This window comes from Sminthopsis crassicaudata, chromosome 3, assembly GCF_048593235.1.
Source record: "Sminthopsis crassicaudata isolate SCR6 chromosome 3, ASM4859323v1, whole genome shotgun sequence".
Classification (NCBI taxonomy): domain Eukaryota; kingdom Metazoa; phylum Chordata; class Mammalia; order Dasyuromorphia; family Dasyuridae; genus Sminthopsis; species Sminthopsis crassicaudata.
The window spans coordinates 88,914,979-88,941,763 of NC_133619.1; the positions used below are offsets into that span (position 1 = coordinate 88,914,979).

Sequence of the window (26,785 nt, forward strand, 5' to 3'; positions counted from 1 at the left end):
TCTCTCCAGGCTTCTCTGAAATCATCCTTCTGATCATTTTGTATAGAACAATAATATTCCATCACATTCATAAACCATGACTAATTCAGCCATTCTCCAACTAATGGTCACCTGCTCAGTTTCTAGTTTCTAGCCACTACAAAAAGGGCTGCCACAAACAGTTTTGCACATGTGGGTCCTTTGCCTTTTTTATGATCTCTTTGGAGTACAGGTCTTGTACAAATATGGCTGGATCAAAGGATGGTTTGATAACCCTTTGGCCATAGATCCAAATTGCTCTCCAGAATGGTTGGATCATTTCACAACTCCACCAATAATGCATTAATGGTATTTTGCTCATATATAATATGGATATAAATATAAATATGAATATAATGGTATTATATTCATATAATAATCCCATTCTAAATTTTAGTGATAACCTAGAAAGTCATTTCTTTCATTAGATTATTGTCTCTAATTTGTTTTGTTGATGTATTTTATTTTGTGCATTTGTTTACAAGCATGCAAGACAAGTTTCTTTTCTTGAATGTTGAGCCTTTGAATTTATAGCATAATTTGTGTTCTTCTAATATTCCATGCACTGTCTTGTTTGGTAGATACTATGAACATTTTTTTTCCCCTTTCTGTTCTCTCTCCTGATTGACAAAACTGAAGGTGACATCCAGAGAATCACGGATATGGAATTCTCACTGCTCCCTTCTGCACACTTCCTGACCACCCTGTCCTTCCCTGTTTTCTCTTTCATTCTCCCTGAGATTCACTATTTGAAGTGATGGAGTGCTTCCCCTGACCACTTCCAGGGTCACCACTACTCCCTCAGAAGTCTTTCCTCCTCTGAGGCTCACTAAATCTGTAGCTATTGCATAGTCCAAATTCTGGCAGTTGTTGTTTTCTTAGCTTCTGCCAGAATAGTCTTCTTCTTCCACTCCATGAGGTAGCACCTGGCTCAGTCATTGCCCCCAGACTTCATCAAGCATATCAGCATCCCTTCAATGATCTTCCCCATCTTTTTGATACTCCCATCCCCCCGACAACAGACCTTCACTACTTCATGTCTTAACTATTACACTAGTTTGCTCTTGGTCTTCTAGACATAAGTAAGCTTTTCTCTGTTCTAGCTCCTTTTCCATTCAGCTGATCTCCTGATCAGTTTTTTTTTTTTTTGCCAAACTGATCTCCTCAAAGCTAGGGTCTGACATCCTTCCCTTCAATAAACTCCAATGATGCCCTATTACCTCCAGAATAAAGTACAAAGGATCCTGTTTCAGAGCCCTTCATAGTCTAATCTTGGCCCCTTTCCATTCTTCTTGTACATTTTATTTCTCCTTTGCCTTCCCCTCCCTACTCCCAACACTTTGAGATCCAGTGATTCCTTCCTTGCTACATCTCAATTTGGGGGTGTTTTTATTGCCTGTCTCCACATCTGAAATGCTCTTCCCATACCTGGAATGTTCTCCATTTCTGCCTCCTGGCTTCCTTAAAGTCTCAGCTTCATTTTATCTTACATGGAAAACCTTTCCCAATGCCCCTTAATTCTAGTGGTTTCTGTTTGTCAGTTATTTCTAATTTATCCTGTGGGTAGTGTGTTTGTAGTTATTTGGTTGTTGTCTCTCCCCTTAGGTGATGAGCTATTTGGAGCAGAGACTGCTTTGGTTTGTACAACTCACCCCTTGTGCTTTGCACAGTACTGCCTGGCATGCAGTAGGCATGGAAATGCTTATTGAATGACTTACTAGAAAGGAGTATTTTTAGAAAAATCAGAATAGTGTAAGCTGTTAGAAAAATTCCCTATAAAAATGTTCTTTTAGTTTTTATTAAGTAAACTTAGAATTAATCATTGTCAATTCTTACTCCTTAAAAGGATTATTTATTTATTTATTTTTAAGCTTGGCGATCCTGCTATTTTCCCTGCTGTTATTGTGGAACATGTTCCTGGTGCAGATATCCTCAATGGGTATGCTGGTCTAGCCTGTGTGGATGAACCTAGTGATATGATTACTGAAAGTTCATTGGATGTTGCTGAAGAAGAAATTATTGATGATGATGATATCACTCTTACAGGTGAATGACTATAATGTCCCAAATCTTGTGATTTTGGAAAGGTGGCTTCCATGATTTTGATTTGTGATGATAAATTTGGACACCACTGGTATAGATGTATAATTACAACAGAAGGCTTAAGTTAAATGGGAATAAATTATATTCCTTTATAGAAATAAGAACTATGAGAAATAAGCATCCTATAAAATTTCATAAAAATGGTCTGACACCAGTTTCACTTAGTTTCTTTCTGCATTGTAGTTGAAGCTTCTTGCCATAATGGAGATGAGACGATTGAAACAATTGAAGCTGCTGAGGCCCTTCTCAATATGGACTCCCCAGGTCCAATGCTGGATGAAAAAAGAATGTGTAAGTTTTTAAATAGTATAAGAGTTTTTATATGTAGGTGACTTACATCCCTAGGGGGGGAAAATATATATATGTTTTTAGCAGAATTTTAAATTGTTGTGTTAACTCACGTAATATGATACTTTCCCTACACATCCTATATGCTTGGATAGATATTTGCTTTATTTTTAAATAGGGGCAGGGATATTTATTGCTTTCATTTTAATTACTTGTACCTGTTTCTCTTTTTCCTTTCTTCTCTATATATTCTGTCTTTGGTGACACTTTCTAGAACTATTGTGGTACTCTTTTTAACACATGTAATATATATGTTAAAAAGGTTTAGCACATATATGTGTTAAAAAAAGGTTTAATATATTAAAAAATGATCTAGGACAGTGTTTTTTGTATGTACAATGTCTGTTTTTTTTTTTTTTTTTTTTTTTTTTTTTGGAGAAAGGTGTATCATTCTTTTCCCAAATGAAGGCTCCTGTATAAAAATGGTTTAGAATTCCTATTTTTTCTGATTATTTGTTTATTCATCTATTCGTTTATTTGTTGCAAGGCAATTGGGGTCAAGTGAGTTGCCTGAGGTCATATAGCTGGTAAGTGTTAAGTGTCTGAGACTGGAATTGAACTTGAATTGAATTGAACTGGAATTGAATTGAGGGCCATCTAGTTGCCCCTGGAATTGTAAAAAATAAGTCTATATGGACATGATTCTTATAGGTTTAGTAGTAATTTGTATAGCTAGTTATCAATAGCTAAACAACATACCATATGTTTGTAACATTTTGTTTTCATTTTATTGCATCTTTTTTGCCATGTAATTCAGGCATTCCTTCAAGTAATAAACTTAAGTTGGTAATTATAGTTTTCTTTCATCCTAGTTTATTTTTCCTATAAAAATAAAAATTATTGGCTTTTATTTTCTCTAGAGGTAATTTTAACTTTGTTTCCTTTAGCTAATATATTTGCTTCATCTGAAGATGAGATTGTTGTTGCACCCATTACCCATGTATCAGTCACATTGGATGGGATTCCCGAAGTAATGGAATCACACCAAATTCAAGATACGTACATAGAATCCCTAGAAACTACAATACCAGAACAACCTAAGAGAAAGAAAGGTGAGATTAAATCATTTGGATTTAAAGCATTATTTTCACTGTGGCATTGTGTATTTCATTACTTAAGTTAAATTCTAGAAACTAAAAGAAATCTGAATTCTCTTCTCTTTCTCTCTCCCCTTCTTCCCTCTCCCTCCCTCCCTCCTTCTCTCTCTGTCTCTGTCTCTGTCTCTCTCTCTCTGTATGTGTGTCTGTCTGTCTGTCTCTTCTTCTCCCCCCCACCCCCCATTTTATTCATTAACCTTGTGCTTTGTACAAAAAGCATGTTAGGGATAATTCAGTCCACCTTTGACTCAATAACCCAGCAATATGAGTTCTTGCTTTTTGTAGCTTCTCTCAGATAGGCTATAGACAGTTGATCATTATCTTTGTTTTCTTTCTTAGGAATGTCCTTATATAACTCTTTTTGATTCTAGTAATTTTCTTAATTTTTGAGTTTTTTCCCAAAGAGAATAATGATCAGGCTTGGCAATACATTTTCTGCTACTCTAGCTCACTTAAAAATTTATTTTAAAATGTATTTTGATACATGTTGTTTACTGTGATCACTTGTGAAAAAATTTTTTCACTCGGTGGACTTGCTTCAGTCCTTGCCTTTTGCTAGTTCAGGCATGCTGTTAAGTAAGATTTTGCATACCAATGACAAGTTTGTTTTTCAAAACACATCACAGGCTAATACTGAGTAGTCTTTTCCCTTAATTTATTAAATTACAATAAAATCTTACCCAGGTGAAGATGACTATCTTTGTTAAAAACTTTTTTACCTGACTGACCAAGTGAATGCTAAACTTAATCAAATGTTTTAAAAGAAAAAGCAAAGTACATTAGTTGTGGCTGGAATTAATTACCTTAAATACACAAGGACCATATAACTGATTAAATATGAGCCTGCTTAATCTGCATAAGGAGAAACAATTGGATAGAAACATGGCGCATTTTTTTCTTTAATATTACCTTGGAAAATGGGGCAGCTGGGAGTGCAGTGGATAGAGCACCAACCCTGAAGTCAGTAGAACCTGAGTTCAAATGTGGTCTCAGACACTTAACACTTCCTAGCTGTTTGACCCTGGGCAAGTCACTTAACCCCAATTGCCTCAGCAAAAAAAAGAAAGAAAGAATACCTTGGAAGGGATTTCTCCTTTTTGTAATAAATAAGAGTTGTTCGTTGTTAGCCTTTTCTATAATAATGCTATGAAATTAGCTCTTATGCTAGCAAAACTTATTTTGAAATGCTTTTATGGTTTTTCAAATGTCCATAATTGCATCCTCTCCCTAGATGATGCCTTTCCTTTTATTGGCATCTGTATGAGAGAATTCTGAAGCTTGATCAGTCTTTCCTCAAAAGATTATACTCGGGTTAGCTCCATTCTACTGCTTGCTTCCTTTTTCAACTGTGTGACACTATGTACAGTTGGGAACCAAATGTTTTCTTGCTCAAAAACCCTAATTTTTCTTCCTTTACCCCTCTACTGCTGGTTCTTTTAAAATCTAGAATTGAGAGATAGCAGACTTATCATTAATTATCCATCCAACTATTGCTTTTTTTTAAATAGTCTAATTGCTATGTTCCCAAATATTGTAATAATCTCTCTTCATGTTTCATAAAAACCAAAGAAAAAATGAAACGACCTTATTAAATAAATATTAGTTATGGTGATGACTGGGATGTGCAGTCCTTTTCCATCAGGATTGGTGGTGGTTGGGTTACAACGGGGCTTGGACTGTGAATTATGAGCTGTTCTAAGGTCCCAGGAGAAGTGAGTATATAGTTGATGGCCACGTGCAGTCCATCTCTGATGCTGCTTTAGCCAGGCTGGCTTGCCTCCTGCTGGGAGGATGAGGGGAGGAAAAAATCCTGGCTATATAAAGAGATAATATGGTAACTGAGGAAGCTCAAAACACAAACTTAGAAAAAGAGAATGATTCTAGAGTATGTACAAATAAAGCCTTAAAAATGCAGAATTAATACAAGTCTGTTAAGAATTCAAATTTTAGAGCTAAAGGAAAAGATTTAAAAAGAGAGCCAAAAAAATGACTCAAAAAAAAACCAAACCAACAAATGTAAGTAGTAGAGAAAAAAAGTTAGGGAAAAAAGAAAAAGATGAAATGATGGAAGTATCAGTGTTTATACAATCTTTGAAATCTAACCCGTAACACAAAACACACACACAGATACACAAAAATGTCTGTGCATATATACACATATATGCATATCACATCTAAATTATTAAGTGACATTTTCAAGATTATTTAAGCTGTTCCTTTTAAATTATGAATATATATAGTATAACATGCCTTTTTGCCTTGTTAGTGATGTTTAAATGTTTAATCCTTAATTTCATTGCTATGAAATTTTATCCATGTCCATGGAACCACTTCACTGGAGCATCTAAAGAAAAGAGAGATAAGATGGAGTCAGATAGATGACTTAGAGAGGAAAGGTAATCTTTGTTTTCTGTTTAATACAGTTTCCTTCTCTATTCCCAGGAAGTCAGTTTCCTCATTAGGGAGGAGACTTATGCCTTAGAACTAGGTTCTCCTAGTTCTCACAAGGTAGGAATATATTCAAATAGAAATTGGAGGGTCCTTTGTCAGGTGTGTTATAGAAAGAACTCACTTTTTAGGTAGTGCTTAAGTGATGTGATCTCTCAGACCTTTTTCAGTTAGGTATTCTGTGATTCTAGAAACACTTGTGAAGTAGGTAAAACAAATCTTGGACAATGAGAGTATCCCTTCTAATTGATTAATGCCTCTTGAGTGCTATTTGGAATTCAAGTAGCTGACATGTATACATACAGAAGCCCAGCAATTAGATTTTTTCCTCAGCTAGTTGAGGCTTAATTTTATTTAGTATATAGTTTGATCTCTATAACAGTTTTATTAAAATACTTTGTTAAAATTAAGTTTAAATATTTGATTTATTTTAATTTTAATAATATAATTATATATCATTATGCAATAAAATGTAATTATAGAACTTAAGAGAAAATCAATAGCTAGATTGAAACAAATAAAATAGGCAAGGAATATACAGTATGTCTATCACTAGACTCAGCTACCAATCTATATTTGTAACCAAATCTTAGTTTTTTTGCCAATTAAATTAAAAGCCCTTAATGCAGTCCTTTCTGCCTGAATCGAATCTTTGCTCATATATCCTGACTCCACTTTTAAGGAAGTTTCTGTATTGTTCTCTGTAATGCTCTTGATAAGATCATCAGGTCATTGAAAAATGGAGAGCTGTTTGCTTAGGTATACAGCCCTCCTGATAGTTTTGCCTCCCCTTTGGGGCATCCTTGGGCTTTTCTTGCGACTTTAGACCTAGTGGACCGGCAGTTTGCCTTGGACACTGAGCTCTCTAAGCCCTTTGGCTGTCACATCTGATGTCTGATTGAAACAGCTTTCCGCTTGAAAGGAGTCAAATGGTTATTTTTCCCCATGACTTCTTCACACAAGGTGAGTATATATAGCATCCTTGTGAGCCCCGTGAAGCCGTAGTGGTTTCTTCTCAGTCTGCTCATGGCCCCTCCATGTCTCCTCACCTATGCCCTGGTTGGTACTGCGTCCCTAAGATTATTTCTCCCCCTCTTTTCTCACCTAAGTAGGGGAAGTTATCACCTAGGTAATAATTGTAATCTGGTTAACTTGGTTAACACTAATGTTTAAATAATTTTCTTTCTCTCCTCCCACCATTCCAGCAGAAAATAGACTGCTGAGTGGTTGCATATTTGTATCGTAGTCTATGTTGTGACTGAAAAAATAACTCGAATAACATCCATTTTACCGTATTTGTATTGTGATTTCATTCGAGTTATTTTTGTTGTCATTTTTAACTCTTCATTTGGAGTTTTCTTGGCAAAGATTCTGGAGTGGATTTCCATTTCTTTCTCCAGCTCATTTTACAGATGAGGAAACTGAGGCAGACAGGGTTAAGTGACTTGTTTGGGGTCACTCAGCTAGTAAATAAATGTCTGGGTCCAGATTTGAACTCAGCAAGTCACTTCTTGACTTTTTCCCCAGTGCCGTCTCCACTAAACCACAGGATTTAGAATTGGAAAGAATGTGAGAGGTTATTTAGTCTAATCATTTTGCTGATAAGAAAGTCTCAAACATTGATTGTGTGATCTTGGGCAAATGACTAACTGAATAGTGGGTTTAATGTTCATATTATTTTTATATGCTCTCCCTTCGGATAATGCCAGCCTTAGTTTCCTTACTTTTAAAGTGAAAAGTTGATCTTGGACTTGGACACTTAAATCCTTCCTGCTCCACACTTGTGATCCTATATGTTGTGGTAAAATTTTATAATTCAGCTGGATTAAATAAATATTCCAAGGCAGAATTTGAACTGAGGCCCTTAGATTTTGGAGTTAGTATTCTTTTCAAAGTGTCCTGATTGATTCCTTCATCTGATTCTGAAGCAAGAAAGTAACTTTTTTGGGAGGTGGAGGTAGGGCTTTGATTCCTGAAGGAGGGGTTAGCAGGTTTTATTTTCATCTTTTTTACCTCATCTGCCAATGTTGTATACAAACTATCTAAGGTGAAGGTCTTTCATTTTTTGAAAGAGAAGATAGCATTTATCTATCCCTGGATGAGGCTGTCTTCCAAATGTTTAGATATTCTCAAACTCTAACATCTGTCATAGAACATGAAGGGTAGGAGGTAGCATTTGCTGATCATTTTTTGGAGCTTCTTATAAAGAACAGATCTGAAATTCTTGGGGATCACTGAGATATATCCTGCTTATTTCCTTCACTCACCCTTTCTCCCTACCCAGCGGGCTCTAAGAGCTTGTGTAATCCTGGTTTTCAACCCATCTCTTTTCCCCTCCATCCTTTTCTGTTATTTGAATGTCATGAATACTTGAATGTACTTTATATCTAAACTATTGTCCATTTAGAACCATGCTGACTCTTCTAAAAAAAAACAACTAATGTGGTAGAAATATTTTATAGCTCAGAATTATTTTAAGTGGGTCTTACCATACTCTTTTATGGGCATCAAAATTAAATTTACGAGGATTAAAAATCTAAAATTATGGGGATTCAGATGAAAACATTTGCTCATAGTTTACAGAAATCTTAAGGGAATACACATGTATGAGTATGTATATATGCACTATATGTGTATGTGTGAATATATATTGCAAGAAATTTTTTTTTTTTTTTAAGGCAATTGAAGTTAAGTGACTTGCATAGGGTCACACAGGGTCACCCTCCTTATGTCTTTAACAATTCACATTTTTGGGGGCAGCTAGGTGGCACAGTGGATAGAGCACCAGCCTTGAATTCAGGAGGACCGGAATTCAAATCTGGTCTCAAGATACTTAATACTTCCTAGCTGTGTGACCCTGGGCAAGTCACTTAACCCCAGCCTCAGGGAAAAAAAATATATATATATTTTTTTTAAATTAAAAAAAATTTAAAGACATAAGGAATACAAGATTGCAGTCAACAGCAATTTCTGAGTTTCTCCTAAACCAATGTAGATGACAATAATAGGCAATTATTAGAAAAGAGAAAATGGAAACTGAAATCTCTCCCTGCCTTTGAGGAACTTCCATAACAGTAAACACAATAAACTGATCTTGAAATCAGAAGAGGATGGTATGGGTTCATTTTGAGTCCATCTAAAAGAAACATAAACTTCTCAGGAAACTAGCACATCTGTTTTTAAATATACATAACAGAATTTTCAGCAGTTGTTGGTTCTGAAGTAAAAACAATTTTGTGGAAGATAAAGCTGAGGTTGGGTTAACTTTTGCCTAAGATAATTTTATTAAATCCTTTTTTTAGTTAGTTACTTCTACTGTGTAAAATGTTCTATCCATTGCTATGTTCAGTTTTTTTGAAAATGATTTTCTTTATAGTAAATATAATTTTTGATGAGAAAAACACATGCACTATTTAGAAAGAAATTGAAGACCTTGAGATTTAAGTGGCATATCAAAAAATGAGAAGAAAATGATTTATCCTTTTTTCTTGTAATTATACATAATGGATTTATGTATAACTGGTTGATTTCAGGGAGAAAAAGTAAACCACTTAGACCAGATTCCCCAGCTACTACACCAAATATATCTTTAAAGAAGAAAAACAAAGATGGAAAGGGTAAGTACTACAAGTTGCTTATAATATGTACTTGTCAAACAGTATTTAGAATTGAAAATTTTTTATGGCAACATAAGGAATAAGTCTAAAAACTTTCCTGACATGCTGAAATGAGTTTGACTATTCATTTGATAAGGCTTGCCACTTCCCCTCACAGAAAACAAATCCATAGAAATCCCCTTTTTCTGAATTTCTCTAATCAGAATAATCTTGTTTTTTAGCCTAATTAAAAAACAAACAAACAAACAACGTAAGGCCATTGTGTTATTCCAAAAGACTTTTTGTTGCTGATGCTGGGGGGAAAAGAAAAATAATTAAATAATTGAAAAATACCTTTGTTTCAGGAAATACAATTTATCTTTGGGAGTTCTTATTAGCACTTCTTCAAGACAAGACCACCTGTCCCAAATACATCAAGTGGACCCAGAGAGAGAAAGGAATTTTTAAACTAGTGGATTCTAAAGCTGTGTCTAAATTATGGGGAAAACACAAAAACAAACCTGATATGAATTATGAAACTATGGGAAGAGCTCTCAGGTATGTAAAATTTCAGTAGTTGTATTTGTTTATGGAATGCTGAAAATTGGTATGTTGCAGAATAGTAAAGTATTAATACGTGTTATTTTTAAGGATTAAGAATAAATTGATTGCAGAAAACAGCATATAGTTAAATTGAAATATCAAGATTTTTTTTCTGGAGAAAGGAAGTGAGGCTTTTATAATAATACTCTATGTCCTATGAAATGGTGCACTTAATCAGTTTTATGTCCTACTCCTGTTTTTCTCTGTAAAAACAGGAAATGTGCAAAGAAATAAGTTGTGGTTGACATTTTATTTGTACAGGGGTCAGAAAATTCTGAGCTGTGGTCCTCACAGGAATTATGAATCAACCACAGTGTTCTAAAATCTTGCACCATTAAGCTGTATCAGCATAAAGTACAAATAAAATGGCATTATAGAATAAGATGATTACCTAGGGGTAATTTGATTTTCAAGTACAGCATTTATATACTGTATATGGATAATGTTAGATGAAAAATTTTATATTTTAGTTATTACAAATTTTTAAAAAAATCAAAATTATCATATTACTGTAGGAGCTTTTAGTTTCAATATTTTTGAAGTTGGATCATTTTGACTGAGGCTACAATGATTCTAAATTTGAAGGAGATAAAATTAGCCTTTTTAAATTAAATTAAAACTATTATAGTTTTATCTTTTTTAAAGATATGTAGTTCACCTGAAAAATGTTGCATCACTTTTACTGTACCATACTGAGTTTTATAATAATAATTTTATAATTAGTTTGTAATAAAATAATTAAAATTAGTTTAGTAACTAATATTAAATTAGTAAAATAAATCACAGTTTCTTATAGGATACTCAGATTCTTTGGCTTTGCAGAGATATGATTATCCTTTAATAAAACTAATGACAGGGGCAGCTAGGTGGCACAGTGGATAGAGCGCCAGCCCTGAAGTCAGAAGGACTTGAGTTTAAATCTATCCTCAGACACATAACACTTCCTAGCTGTGTGATACTGGGCAAGTCACTAACCCCCAAGTGCCTCAGCAAATCAAATAAATAAATAAAATAAAACTAATGACAAACATGATGAATTATACTGCTTGTATATATAGCTATATATTTATGAGTTAATGCCATTTTTTGCACTTAATATTTTTTCCAATTACATGTAAAGATAATTTTCAATGTTTATTTTTATAAGATTTTTGAATTCCAAATTTTTTTCCTTCCCTCTCCAAGACAGCAAGCAATCTGATATAGTTTATACATGTACAATCATGTTAAACACATTAGTCATGTTGTGAAAGAAGAAACAAAAAGAAAAAAAAAAAGTGAAAATAGTATCCCTCCATCTGTATTCAGATTCCATAGATCAGATTCTCTGGATATGGATAGCATTTTTCTCTCATGAGTCTTTTGGAATTGTTTTGGATCACTGTATTGCTCAGAAGAATTAATCTTAGTTAATCATCAGACAATGTTGCTGTTACTTTGTGCAACGTTCTCCTGGTTCTTGTCATTTCACTCAGAATCAGTTCATGTAAGTTTGTCTTGATTTTTCTGCCTCTTCATTATTTCTTATAGAACAGCTATTCCATTACAATCATATACTACAACTAGGTTAATCCAATTAGTGGGCATCCTTTCAATTTCCAGTTCTTTGCCCCAACAAAAAGAACTTCTATAAATGTTTTTGTACATGTAGGTCATTGGAAACATTCTTAAGTCCAAAAATAAACATTTGTTGTCACATTTCTAGGTTTGCCTAACAGAATTCAGACAATTCTGTTAATAGGGAAGCCAAGGAAAAATGAAGGAAATCCAAATCTACCAGTATTTCTCACGTTCCTTTTTCATGGTCATGTTAGTTTTGGTTTTGTTCCTGTATGAATCCTTATGTTATAGCTCTTAATCACAGTCAAATTGACATTCTTATCCTGATTATCCTGTTGTTACCACAATATTTTGGAACATATTACAAGCTGTGAAATAGTGAAAAGGCCAGGCAAGAAGGAAGTAAAGAGGTGTGAAACTAGAGATTAATATAATTTACATCCTGGATTCATTCTCACAATCAGAATCAGTTTTTAGGTTGGTAGTCATTTCTGCATGCATGTAGACAGAGGAATAATTCTTTGTAATTATGATAATAACCCTAAATACTTCTGATAGTTCTCAGAATGTAAGTCAGTTTTTAAAAATGCCAGGGTCAGCTAGATGAAGCAATGAATAAAGCACCAGTCTTGAAGTCAAAAGGACTTGAGTTCAAATACTGCCTCAGACACTTTCTAGTGTAGTATCTAGTGATACTTTCTAGCTGTGTAATCCTGGGTAACTCACTTAACCCCAGTTGCCTCAGCAGAAAAGGAAAAAAACCCCAATGTTCTTGTGGTATGATTAATGTTTTTAATAACTCTTTACTCAATTGTACTTGTCTATGCTTTGAAATAGGTACTATTACCAAAGGGGTATTTTGGCTAAAGTGGAAGGTCAGCGCTTGGTTTATCAATTTAAAGAAATGCCAAAAGACCTTATTTACATAGATGATGAAGATCCGAGTTCCAGCTTAGAATCTTCAGATCCATCATTGTTATCTTCAACGACCACTTCTAGCAGAAACCAACCAAGCAAATCCAGAGTGTCTTCAAATCCAGGGATAAAAGGAGGATCTGCCACTGTTCTGAAACCAGGGAATTCTAAATCTAAACCCAAAGAGCCTGGGGAAGCTCCACAGACACACCTGTCTGCTCTGTCACCTGAAGTTGTGAGGACAGTTCAATCATCACAGGCTCCACATCCTGTTCAGCTCTTTCGGACTGTTCACCTTATGCAGCCAATACAAGCTGTTTCAGAAGGGCAAGGAGCTGTAACCAGTAACATGCAAGATGAAACATTAAATTCTTCTCTTCAGAATATTAGGTAATAAATATGTTACTTAATTATAGATATTGAAAAGTACTTTAGGCCTTATTTGTACATGTAGATATTCAGAAATGAAAGCTAGATAGATCTCAAGCCAGATTATAGGAGCCAAAAATCTTTTATCATTGTTAGGGCTAACCTAACTTTAACTTGCATAGGGGTGGGAGGGAAGGAGATAGGTACAATATCCTAAATACCTGCTCAGCCTATCAAAAATATCAGTATGTTTGATTACATGATTTTTCCCTTTTTAATTTATTGATTTATCTATTCCTTTTAGTACAAATTTTTATACTTGGATTGAACTAGTTGTGATGCAAATACATAAAAATCCATATATAAAGCTTAGGAGCTTTTCTTTGCATTAGACAGAACTGGTAAGGATCACACAAAATAGGCTTTTAAAGCCCTATAAACAGCTGAGTTGCTCAGTAGAAAGAGCCTGGGTCCTGGAATCAGGAATGGCTTGAGTGCAAATATAGTCTTGTTTAACAAACAAGCTAAATTAAACACTTAGCTCTTTGACATTGGGTAAGTAGCTTAATTTTGGTCAGCTAGGTTGTAAAGTGGATGAAGTACTAAGGTCTGGAGACAGGAAGACTGATTTTCAGACACTAACTATATGATCCCGGACAAGTCACTTTCTCCTGCTTGCCTCAGTTTCTCCATCTGTCATGATCTGGAGAAGGAAAGGGCAAACCACTCAAAGGCTTTGCCAAGAAAACTCTAAAATGGGGTCATGAAGAGTTGGTTGGGTGGGGGGAAGAAATCAGTGTCTTATAAATTTTCCTTATTAGGACCTTTTCGGTTTCCAAGGTGATCTTTCTTGAAGGAGAGATACTATCATAGTACTGCTAAATGGTTCAGATAGTCTTAGATGGTCTTATAACTAGAGGCTGGTTACCAACATTGCATTATGTTGCATCCATTTAAGGTGGACTGTTAATTATTCAATAGGAATTGGAAAAAAAAAAAAAGAAAAATGTTAAATATATAAAAGATTTACCATCACACTCCAGATATGAACTAGCACAGTGACAGAAAGTCCATTTCTATTTACTTTTGTATAAATAACTGAAACAGTGTGATGTTCCTGGATTTGGGGAATGAAGAGAAGTAGAAAAGATAAAACAAATTGAATCTTTTAGTGTTATTTTGTTTCAATTGTTATAAAATTTTATGTCATTAATTAATTATGAGTCCAAAGATAACTGTTAAATGGTTGGATTTTTCTTTTTTGAATTATTTTATACAAAGATTTTAGATTCCCACACTTGAAGGTTTCAGAGCATTTCAAATCTATAAACATTAGATTTATAGAATGAATATTTAATTCAAACTAATTTCAAGTGTAGACTTGTGGGTGAATGACATCTACATAACTACATAAGAATTCTATTTTTAGATTTTTTTTTTTTTTTTTTTTTTTTTGCTAAGGCAATTGACTTAAATGACTTGCCCAGGGTCACACACCAGGAAGTGTTAAGTGTCTGAGACCACATTTGAACTCAGGTCCTCCTGACTTCAGGGCTGGTGCTCTATCCAATGCGCCACCTAGCTGCCCCTAGACTCATTTTAATAAACAATTTTTGAGCAAGGATATGTTTGATAAACAATAGACATATAAACTGTTTGAATTTTGTATTTTTATTCCTTAGTGACTACCTCACAATATATACTTAATTCATGCTTATTGATTGACTGAATAAAAAACTTCTAGTATATTATTAAAATATTGAAAGAAATTTAAACCTCACTATGAATAATACATTTTTAAACTTTGGATACTGGGGAACTAATTTAATTCTTTGAAGAAGGGAAGAAAAAGTTAGATTCCTTAGATTTAGTTGAACAGAATGAAAATTTTTAATCCTTATTTTGGAGTACTCATTTGTCACTACCTTTCTTCCTTTAATTTTTTGAAATTGATTTGTTAGTGAGTGTCTGTTGTTCTCTCACTTTCACCTCTTGGCATTCTGAACCTGTGGAAATGTTTGTGTTTTTTAGGGGGATACAGTGCCCACAATCACTTTGTTTTCTATTTTTTCCATTCTCCTTTTGGGCATAATAAAAGTGTTTTCCTACACCTTGAGAGTAACTTCCACTTTTGAAAAAGATGATTAAGTTATAGAATGGAATATCACAATGAGTATGAGAGTAAAATTCTGTGTCACAAGTCAGAATAACATAATTGTCATATTGGGTTATCCTCAGTCTGATATAATCTTGCTAGAATATCAACTCCAAGTGTGAAGAATATTTTAATTTCTCTACCCCATTGTGGATGTGTCATTTGTTAACTTATGATTTAACTTTGTCATCTTATTTTAAAGCACATTTATGATTTTTAGTTTTTTAAAGGTAATGAATGCAGAATTTCCTATTTATATGAAGCAATATTTTCTTTGGCTTAACTAGCTTAAGTTTCAAAGATATTCTTCTAGTTTGGATAAATTATAACTTGAAAACTGATTTATTTATCCATTTCCATTTCCTTTTCCATTATGTGGTTCTGTTTTATCTTTCTGGAGACATATTAGACAAATTCTATATATTAGACAAAAACGCGTCTTAACAGATTTATATAGCTGTATAAAGTTAGAATAGCTCCAACCGAAATTTAAGGTGAATTACAGTAATATATTTAATACATTATTAATTTCCTAAGGGTAGTAACAGCTGGCAGGGGGAAGGGTTGATGGGTCTTATTTCTTTTAGATGTAGAATTAAGGTTTTAGGGGACAGCATTTGAATTATATTCCAGATGAAATGTTGTTTGTTAATATTACTTATTACAAATTTTGATTACAATTGAGGATTAAGTCAGTACTGTAGTTTGTTGCTTTTTCTTACTGAATTCTAGAATCATCCATCCTTATTCTCTTTCCATCTCAAAATGCTCTAATAACTCATATGAAAAGCCTAAGACAGCAAATAGAAAATGGTGATTGCGAAAACAAAAATAAAGAGAAAGCCCTTTAATAGCTTCCCTACTTTTTGGTTCATGTTGGTTGCCCCCAACCTGCAGCTTCTCCTCCAAAGGCTTTCCCATATTTTCTGCTTTCTCCCTGCATACCTCCCCCATTTATCACCACCAGTTTGGGCTTCTTCGTAGTGTTTTGAGTTTTTTCCCCCACCATTTCCATTTGGTTTATTATGCAAGAGTTGGATAACTCACTGCAAATAATGAAATCTCAGGATACTATCTGTTGTTAAATTTTAACTATCCAGATGAACAACCTCAGCTATCTGGAATAGACAATTAAGAAAAAAAGGGGGTGGGTTTAGAGAGGTAGAAGAACAATTGAAGAGGGCTCCCAATTTTTAATTAGGGAGCTAGGTTTGACTTCCTGCCATTTACTCCTACAATCACAAACTGCCTAATATCATTGAGCCAAACTTTCTATCTAAAATGATCGTGATAATAATGCACTAAGTACCTTCCTGGATGTAAATCTTTAGGTACTATAGAAATTTTTTTGTTTTGTTTTGTTTTTTGTTGTTGTTGTTTGTTTGTTTGTGTTTTTGTTTTGTTTGTTTTGTTTTGTTTTGTTTTTGATACCATTCTTGAAGATAGGGTACTGTTAAGATTGTTATTTTTCTTTTTGTTCCCAGCATTCATTAGAAACCCCTTGAACACAGCAGAGTTAAAAGTTGATTGAATTTTTTGAGGGAAAAAGTGTCTTTTTATTTTTTAAAATGGGGGAAAATATAACTAAAGCTCAGATATATTAGTTATAGGATAGCCCTTTGAAATCTTATTACTTTTTTTGCTTTTATTTTATATATTTCTCAATTCCAAAAATATTAGTCCTGGTTTCTGAACCCACAGAGGAGGGAGAAAATGACTTTTACAGAGGCATCATTTGAGCTTTAGGAACCTGATAAAATAGTAGCAAAAAGTGACAGCTCACAAATGTGAACATCAGAACATTCTTAGAAGTAGATCCAAAAATCTCATTATTACTATTAGGACCATTTAGTTTGGGGGCAGATATTCTTACAAATAACAGTTACTGTAATTATTATACATACTGTAATTTATATATATATATATATATATATGTATAACATATATGTAATAATTATTACAGCCCAATACAATAATGGGTATCTAAAACTAGTTGATGTATACTTTCTACTCTTAGTATACTTTCTATAGTAATATGCTAATGTTTATGCTTCAACATATACTTTTATACTTCAACAAGAGGCATTATACTGCTAGCACATTTTTTATGATGTGAAGGCAAAGAGAAGAGAATGGAATAGTTAAAGAAGGAAAATCAAGAGAGAACCACCTTTTGCAAAACAGAGGAGATGAATACATCCAAAACTGCAATTAATACTGTCAAGCTGCAGATAAACTAAGAAGAATAAAAAATGAGAACAGGTCTATAGATTTGGAAACAATTATGTAATTAATAATTTGAGAAAGTAGTTCAAGAAAAAGCATTGTTAGGAGATTTGAGAAGATAAGGAGGTTGGTGAGTTGGGAAGAGCAACAATTGAGAATAGTTCATATTTAAAAATGTTTTGTGCATTTTTAAATAATTGCTTTCCAATAAATAATTTTTTTGTTTTTTTCCACTCATCTCTCTGCTTCTTACCCTCAGCCTAATTAAGGAAGTGGACAAAATTCTGCACTTTGTGCACCATCACTGTTGTGTAGAAAAAAGGTGTTCTCCCATTCATTATCATCCAGAGTGCACACTGATCATTGTATTTGCTCTGAATTGTTTTGTATTTTAGTGTTATCCTCATTTACTTGTAGGTATTTTAAGTATATCCTCTTAGGTTGTCTTTTTTTATTCTTACAGATCTTCTCATATTTCTCTGAATTTCTCATATTGTTATTCTTCAGGACACAATATTTTATTTTTCTTTGTGAGAAAAATTTAGATTAAGTGACTTGCCCCCAGGGTCACACAGCTAGTTAAGTGTCAATTATGTAAGACCTGATTTGAATTCAGATTCTCCTTATTTCAGGGTCCATACTCTTATTCCATTCCACTTACTTGAACCTGTAATATTTTCTTATGTTTGTATCCTATAATTTGTTCAGCTATTCCCTATTTTTCAGACCCATTTGACAGACTCTTTATGATACTATTTGGGGTTTTCTTGGCATAGATACTGGAGTGGTTTGCTGTGTATTTCTCCCACTTATTTTACAGATGAGAAAACTGAGGCAAAAAGGTTATGTGACTTGTCTGGTATCACATAGCTGGTAAATTTGAGGCCAGATTTGAATTTGGACAGTCTTCCAGATTCTGGCACGCTATCCACTTTACTACTTACTTGACCCATTCTGTAATTGGATAAGCATAAAGCTTGGAACTTTTTGCAACTGCAAAAAACATTTTAATGAATATTTATTATAGTCTTATTTTAGCAAGAAGTTTGGTAAGAGAGAACCTAAATATAGCATGTTAGCTTGATAGGAGAGTCAAAGGAAGGCTTTTATAAGATTAAGGAGATGTAAAGATTTTTTTGTGAATTTTAAGGCGCTGGTACAGAAGTAATTTTCAAATAATGTGAAAATATTGCCATCTGAAAAGATTAATTAAGAAGTAGAAATGGCAGAAATACTGGAAGAGAGGTAAAGAGAAGGAATAAATTGTCATTGGAGATCATAAAGCAGAGACTATTTGACCACTTGAATGAGACTTTGTAACTTTGAGATCCCACATGGCTTGCTTTTCTCCTGACTTATCGTCCTGGTTTGAGGGACACCAGATTAAAATGCAAAGATGGTGACAGTGGATACTGCTTCTGGTGCATTGTAGGAAGATGCAGGTGCAGCTGTAATCAATATCAATTAGTGATTGCTTTTGAGTTCCTTTTGATATCCAACCACTGTTTCAGATGAACCATTGCAGGCTTTGAGATAACACTTTTTGAATCCTTCCACTTCAACCTGTCATTTACTCCCCTATCTTTGTTCTTCTATATACTTTGTCCATTCCAAAATAAATCCATATCATAGAATCACGAACTTACAGTTGGGAGAACCCTGAGAAGATGGAGTCCAGACTCCCTTTAAGGAGATACATGGAGATATTTCAGAGAGACTTTGAACTTGGATTGATTAAAAAAAAAAGTTACATCTTTATTTTCATTAACTTCTGAGTGAAATGTAGCACATCTCCATTTATTAAAAAAGCAAACAAACATTATTTAGAAATAGGGTCATATATTCCCTAGATTTCCAAAGGTGTGGTGCATGATACAAAAAAAGGTTAAGATCCCCTGATCTAGTTCAGTCTCTACTTTAAATAATAGAAGAAACTTAGGGTCCCAGACTAATTTGGTCAGTGTCACCCAGTAAGTAACAGAGCTGGTAGAGGATTACAGATTCACAACTTTCATTTTAACTAAAATAAATAGAACTAAATTAGAAAATGTTTACAGCAATAAATAATATAAATGAGATATCACAACACATAATAATGGACATAATGCTGTTAAAACAAGCCATTTTTCAGATACTAAAATTTAGTGCAATGTTCCTCGGGGACAAAAAGACACTAGGAAGTGCCTTGGGGAAAGTGTCCTTGAAATAGTAGCAGTGAGTCAGCTAATGGTCCAATGGATAGCATGCCAGACCAGGAGTTAGTAACATAAATTCAATCTAGGCACTTAGTAGCTGTGCAATGTTGGACAAATTACTTATCTTCTATTTTCTCCATTTGCTCATTTGCAAAGTGAAGATAATAGCACCTGCCCCCCCAGGATTGTGATGAGGATCAGATGAGATAATTGTAAAGTCCTTAGCAAAGTACCTGGCATATTTTAAAAATGCTATGTAAATGTTTGTTAATCAATATTACTATTATTACTAAATAATAAAGTAAGTCATGGATTAGAAACTTGCTAAAATCATTTGCTACAGTGTAGCAAACTACTATATTGTATTCTCTTTGGATGCTGCTCTTCCTTTTTTCACTTTTATCAAATAGACATACCTAATATCTGTAATATTTGAAAATTTGAAAGTTACCCATACCCACATATAAAAAAAGCCTAGAAATCTTAAATACAATTTAATTTAAATACAATTTAATGTAGCTTAGTGGTTAACTACTTGAATTAACAATCACATCATCTTCACAACTGGCTAAATAAAAGTTGTCTTTGCAGCTTGTATCTAATTTAATGATGTACCTTTTAACAAAACTAGAGAAGTAGATAGGAAGGGGCCATGCTGTAAAGAACTTTAGCTTCCAAACAGAAGACTTGACATTTCCTCCTAGAAAGTAATGGGAGTTTGATTTGGTGGGGGTGAGAGTGGGAAGGTGACCTGATAACATTGTGAAAGGAGGATCCAGAGAGGAAACACTCTGCATGGCAATCAACCAGAAGGCTTATTGCAATAGTTCAAGCATAGGACAGTGAGGATGAGGACCTGCATTTAGATTGTAGCTATGGGAGTGGAACTTAAAAGACATTTAGGAATTATAAAGTGGAAAACATATTTTTAATGAAAACAATCACCACTTAAGTTTTCTCAAGTTTTCTATATTTTATAGTCTTAATAGGTGTCTTCATATCGGGGTGTGGGCCACACTGGTCATGCAACTAACTTATTCCTGCCAAAGAATGACATTTAAAAAGAATGTCAGGTCATCATAATTTTTCATCTTAAAACACATTAAAGATGTCTGGATGTGTTGTCATTGTTCTTGTTTCTGTTTTGGAATTTCAACAGGACTCTCCAGACTCCTACCCAAGTTCCTGTGGTGGTTTCTCCTGGGAATCAGCAGTTACATACAGTCACACTCCAGACAGTGCCACTTACAACAGTCATAGCCAGCACAGATCCAGCATCAGGAACTGGGTCTCAGAAATTTATTTTACAAGCCATTCCATCATCACAACCTATGACTGTCCTGAAAGAAAATGTCGTACTGCAATCCACAAAGCCAGGTTCTCCTCCTTCATCAATTGTTTTCAGTCCTGCCCATGTTCTTACTAGCAATGTCCAGACCCTTTGCAATGGGACAGTCAGTGTGACTTCATCTCCTTCCTTCAGTGCTACTACTCCTGTGGTGACCTTTTCCCCTCGAAATTCACAGCTGGTTGCTCACCCACCAGGCACTGTGATCACTTCAGTGATCAAGGCGCAGGACACAAAAGAAACTGTTATACAAGAAATGATAAAACAGGAGGCAGAAGATAACAGGATAGAAGACCTTGAACCAGAGCAGAATATTGAGCTGCAGTCACAGCCCATTGTAGTGATGGTGTCAAGTTCTAATGGATTCCCACCCCATGTGACTGTGAGAAGAGACAGTGAACATTTGGAGTCCCATTCTTATTAACATACCAAACAAAATTATGGATGATTTTAAAAAAATTACTGCAATATTTTTTCGTTGTGTATAAAGGATTTGATTCTGAAGCAAATGTTACAGAGCACTGTAATTTTGATAATTAATTATTAGTCAAAACTTAGTTTTGCTTTTCTGTTAAATGTTTAAAAAAAATCTGCACCTGCTCCAAGGACATATTTTAGAATTAAAGCATGAAGGAACATGCATTTTATATTATGAAGGCTTTCTTTTCAGATCTTTGTCCAGTTGCTATAGTGTATCTTAAAAACAAAAACAAAACCAAAACCCTCTTTTTGATTCTACATTATGGTAGCTTTTCTGTTTCCAATGTAAATATATTAGTTAAATATAAGGCAACAGTTTATGTAGAAACTATGTTCATTCCACTTCAAGCTTAACAATAGCAAATATCAAGTGACTTATCTCATATATTTTAAAAATTTATTTCTGTTGCCCATCTGCTTCCCATTGTAACACTGTATAACAAAAAATTTGGTGTGCAAAATGTAAAATGGAGGAAAAAAAACTCAAAACCTTAAGCAGTCTTAAATCTATGTTGCTTCGTAGGGGCAACCTAGAGCAGTGCTGGAATGGTTTAGTTTGGACTTAAACTTTCTATGTGATCTTGACTACATCAATTAATTTCAGTTTCCTCATGTGAATAATTAGGAGATCTTTAAGATTCTGGCCAGTTCTCAAATGATGTAATTTCCATACTCCCATAAGATGAAAAAAATTGCTATTATCTGTTAATATGTTATCAAGTTGGGCTCTAGGTCCTTTAGTTCTAAAATACTCTTGATTTTAATACTCATACTAAACATTTTATTTCACCATTTAAAACATCAAGTTGTTGTAAATAAATTCCACCTGAGGAAAAAACATTTAAGAGTAGTTCTTGATCAGCATTTTTTTTTTTTTTTTTTTGCCAAATATCTATCTAATCTATCTATCTTTTACTTAGATATTTTGGAGATTCATTAACTTCTTATAGACTTCCAAGTGACATTTAGTAAATGTTGGCTATGATTTACTAAATGATATATGTGTCTTATGTGTGTGTGTTATACACACACACACACACACACACACACACACACACACACACACACTAGTAGTCTGAATGAGGAGAGGGTACATTTTTTAAGTGCCTACTTAAATTTTATTGAAAAATTTTATCTTTGAGCCAATCTGGCTCACTTGTCAATAGCTTATAAAAATTTAATCTTTCTGTTCTTTATCATCTTTATGTAATAAAGATGGGGGTGATGGGGGTGGGAGTGGGATTTGTATACATATATGTGTATATATACACACATGCTCAAATGCACACACACACAAATGCATACATATCCAGGCTTTTGAAGATGGAGTAGTTTTAGAATACTTTTCAACTGTAAATATTGTACATTTAATTTCACAAGAAAAAAAATTAAGTTTTCAGCAAATTTATTTCCTAGTATAGAGATTTTTATAGATGAAAAATCATTATGTTTAGAGGCCTAATGTTATGTATTCATATTATTATAGAGTGAATTTGTATTTAAGGACACATTTAAAAATTTTGAAATTCCTAAATTTTTTGTACTTTAATTGGTTTATTACTGAATAAATCATGTGAAAAGTTCAAGTATTCTTGTCTGTTTTTAGGGCAGGATATTTATTTCTAAATATTGTACACTGGAGAATGTTTCTAATATAAGATCTATATACAGTAAGCTTTTAAGCAGAATATTTTGTTAATCATAAAGGTGTGTAAATACTTGAATGAATGAAATCAATCTTTCTGGATAGTGAAATAAAACTTCTCATGATGAAAATGCCTTTTTACCCAACAGTAAGTAGTCTGCTTTTTAAGGCTATCTAAATGTTTGCCCCTCGCTAAAATCATACCCTTCATTTCGTTCAGCAAAATAGTATTCCATCACATTCATATACCATAACTTTTTTTAACCATTTTCCAATTGGACACTTTAAATTGGACATTTTAAGATTCCAAATCTTGCACATCGATATTAAATGTAGATTTTTCCCCCCTATGTAACTGTTGGTTTTGTCAGAGTCTGATCAGTGGATTAGTGGAATCGTTAGAGATTGACTAGAGCATAGGCTGCCTTTGATGGGCAACCTGATCTTTGCTGAACATTAACAATTGTAAAGATGTGTAAGAACGTCCTGCCTTACCGTGGCAGTCAGAATGATAAAGGTGCCCTAGTGCAGTAAGCAAAGGAATTAAAGATCATCTTTCTGCCCCTTTACCAGATGAACCAGTCTAAAACAAATGAAATCTCTTCGGGGATTCAAACCTAAGGATTCTTATTGCAAATCCAAAGGGTAAAAAGCTCTCCAAGCCCCACCACAGGCACACGCCCCTTCGCAGGTGGCTCCGAGAGCGAGAGTCCTACTTTTAAACAGCCCCCGGAGCTCCGCCCTGGAACGTTGCATCATCGACTTGGAGAGGAATAGGGTCGTAAAGCCTTCCCTCTCTCCCAGTTTAGGTATAAAACCTTGTTGTTCGAGGTCAGCCAAAATTGGTCTGGACTCAAAATCCTCAGCATTCCAAGCTAACGGTCCCTGTTTCCACTCCAGGGTCGGATCCCCTTTGCCCCTGCTATTTTATTTTTATTTCCCTTTTCTCCCCGTTAAAAAGCGAGGGACTAGCTATTGACTGCTCCAAGTCTCCGGAAAGTCAGAAAGAGCAGGAAACTGCTCGGTGCTAAGAAACGGAAGCTGGACTTCAGCCCACCGTCCCTGCCGGGCAGGTAACAGGCGCTGAGGAAACCGGAAGCATCACACTCAATACCCGGAAGTCACAGCTCCCACTGCCTCTATTCCGTCAGGTCTAGGATGTGCAGCCACTCTCGGGCTTGTTGCCCGGGAAAATTCGAGATTGTGGCATGGTGACGTGACGCGGCCAGTCGGTATCCCAGCGCGTTCCGTGCGCCGTTACGTAAGGACGGCGGCTCAGGCCGGAAGAAGCATGTGTCCTCTTATAGCTTCTTGGGCTCGCTGCTATATTTCAGTGGGAAACTACCCTTCCTGGCTACTACCTGTGTGTCTGTGGGCCGTTGTATCTGTCACGGCCTTTTTTCCTTCTCCTCCCATACTAGCCAGCTGTGCGACCCCAGACAAATCTAACACGGGAGAATGGGAATTATAAATGCTTCTACCTTACAGAGTTGTGAGATTCAGATGAATGATTATTTGTAAAGTATCTGGCACACAGCAGCCGCTAAATACTTATTTCCTCCTTCATTCCCCTTGGTTTTTTTCACACTCAATCTTCAAAGGTTCCAATCCATCTTTTCACTTAGAATTATTAACTCCCATCAAAGCTTAGTTTCAGTCCCCTTCCGTAAAAGACCTTTCCTGAATGACGATAGCCAATCAGCTGGCATTGATCTGCTGCCCACAAGTATTTACTTAACTCCCCCCAAAATACTCATTTGTGTACATTTTACAGTTATTCATGTATATATTATTTCTGATAAAATATAAGGTGCCTATTGGTAATAATGACTACATAGTTTGCATGTAGTAGGCATTTAATATCTACTGAATTATCCAGATGTGTCAAAAGTAAGATTGATTTGAACTTGTTTTTCTTACGGGCGCTAAATAACAATCCTTTCACCAAATATTCAGCCTTTTTTCATTTGTTAGGAACTCCGTTTCTTTGCGGTTATTATTAAGCCAGGACAGCACATTGCTACACAGTTTTTGTGTATTTGAGTGTATTTTGGTGTATTTGAGTAGATGGAATTATAGGATAGGTGTGGTTCTGCCCGCATTTAAACATCAATTAAAATCAATGATCAGATTGGTCCAATCACAGCTGCACTAACCATGTGCCTCTTCTGCCCTTCTCCCCGATAGCTCATTCTCACCCCCTTTGTAACAAGATGACAAAACTTGTACTTCTAATTTTCTATTCTGCGCCTAACTAGTAATAATTTATACTATTTTTTTATGTGCTTGTTGATTTCTGACAAGTTTATAGCCTTTGACCTCAGATTCCTAGGAGGAGCCGGCTGGCTTCTCGTATATTCGCTACAATTCCAGAAGGGACTTTCCGAAAATCTCGGGGGCAGGGGTGGGGGAGGGGAGGGGTGGTGCTAGGAGCCAGGCGAGGCTGGCGCCGGAGAGCGTGGGTAGCGCAGTGGGTTGCCTTAGTAACATGGCGGGAGGCGGGACCCCGCCAATGCTTCTAGTCCTCCGGGTTCCCGTCAGCCCCCGCGCTTGCTCCCTTTTTCCCTACTACCCCTGACGGTAGCTCTTCTCCTCACTGGCTGCTCCGGACGGAAGCTCGCTGGGTGTTTCTCCAGAAGTTTCCCCCCCACCCCGGGCAGCTGCAGCGACAGCGCGAAGTATGGCGGCAGCGAGACCTGCAACGGCGTCCGGGTAAGTGGTTCCGGACCCCCGGGGGTTCTGTCCCTAGCCTCGGCTCTGCCCCCTTTTTTCTTGCCCCCGCTCTGGTAACCGCCGCTGACGTGATTGTCTCCCCGGCAGGTTGTTCCCGCTCCTGTCGGACGGGCAGATCGACGAAGACCCCCAGGCGGCCGTCGAGGTGAGAGAAGCCGGGGTGACAGGCTGAGCGTCCTGTCTCCGTCCCCTGCCCCTTCCCAACCCGTTCCCCTCCCCCGCTGACAGGTGTCAGGAGAAAGTCATCTCGGCGCTGCGGAGCAGAAAACAGACTGCGACGGACTTGGGGGCCTCCCTTGGCGCAGAGCTGGTGCTTAGTCGGTAACTTGTTGGCTGTACGCTATGCAGGGCGCCGGGGGTTAAAGGGGGAGACCGCTCCTCCCGTCCCCACCCCGTGCTTTGGAAACCCGCAGTTGTACTTTGGCTCATCCTCATGCGTTTTTAGAAAGTCACTGCATACAACGTCCCTCTCCCTTATTTCCTGATTGAAAGAGAAAAAAATCAAAACAAGCAGAAACCTTTACTGATAGGACAGCCTCGTTTTAGTTTTGTGGGGAAAATAAGTTGCTTAGGTTTTTCTGCTAAATGGCTGAGTCGCATGATTTTAAGTGAGGAATGAGTATTAATTCATTCGCTATTATTTAGTGCGCACTCTGTGCAAATCAGACGGGATGGAGAAAGTTTCACATTTCCCTGTCTGCCTCCGTGGAGTTCGAGGGGATGAGAAACACCAGAGAGGGAAAGGATCTAGACAAGGAATCGGGAGACTTGCATTCTTGAATGTGCATCACTTGATTTTTTTTTTGAGTCGTTTTCTTTGTGAAAGTATACTTCTCCCTTAGAAAATCGAGAGGAAAGAATTCTGTGAGGCTGGAAATACTTAATGAATTATGAGCTATTTTTCAGTGGGAAAACTTTATATTTTCCCAATTTCTTGTAAAAAAAA

The 26,785-nt window shown here is 35.6% G+C and overlaps 2 protein-coding genes across 6 annotated transcripts in view; both read left to right on the forward strand.

The window, feature by feature from the left end:
• ELF1 (E74 like ETS transcription factor 1) overlaps positions 1-23,237 on the forward strand; it is a 110,163-nt gene extending 86,926 nt beyond the window's left edge. For all 5 annotated transcript variants that reach the window (XM_074299199.1, XM_074299200.1, XM_074299201.1 and 2 more), the window contains 7 exons: positions 1,890-2,064; positions 2,305-2,412; positions 3,357-3,521; positions 9,548-9,631; positions 9,976-10,168; positions 12,611-13,078; positions 20,793-23,237. In XM_074299199.1, coding sequence (XP_074155300.1) covers positions 1,890-2,064; positions 2,305-2,412; positions 3,357-3,521; positions 9,548-9,631; positions 9,976-10,168; positions 12,611-13,078; positions 20,793-21,405 — 1,806 coding nt within the window. In that variant the 3' untranslated portion in view covers positions 21,406-23,237. The remainder of the gene's footprint in view (positions 1-1,889; positions 2,065-2,304; positions 2,413-3,356; positions 3,522-9,547; positions 9,632-9,975; positions 10,169-12,610; positions 13,079-20,792) is intronic.
• Positions 23,238-25,588: 2,351 nt separating this feature from the next.
• Positions 25,589-26,785, forward strand: part of SUGT1 (SGT1 homolog, MIS12 kinetochore complex assembly cochaperone) — a 61,468-nt gene continuing 60,271 nt past the window's right edge. Inside the window, exons 1-2 of the mRNA XM_074299204.1 lie at positions 25,589-25,818; positions 25,927-25,984. Of these exons, the coding sequence (XP_074155305.1) occupies positions 25,787-25,818; positions 25,927-25,984 (90 nt within the window). The 5' untranslated portion in view covers positions 25,589-25,786. The remainder of the gene's footprint in view (positions 25,819-25,926; positions 25,985-26,785) is intronic.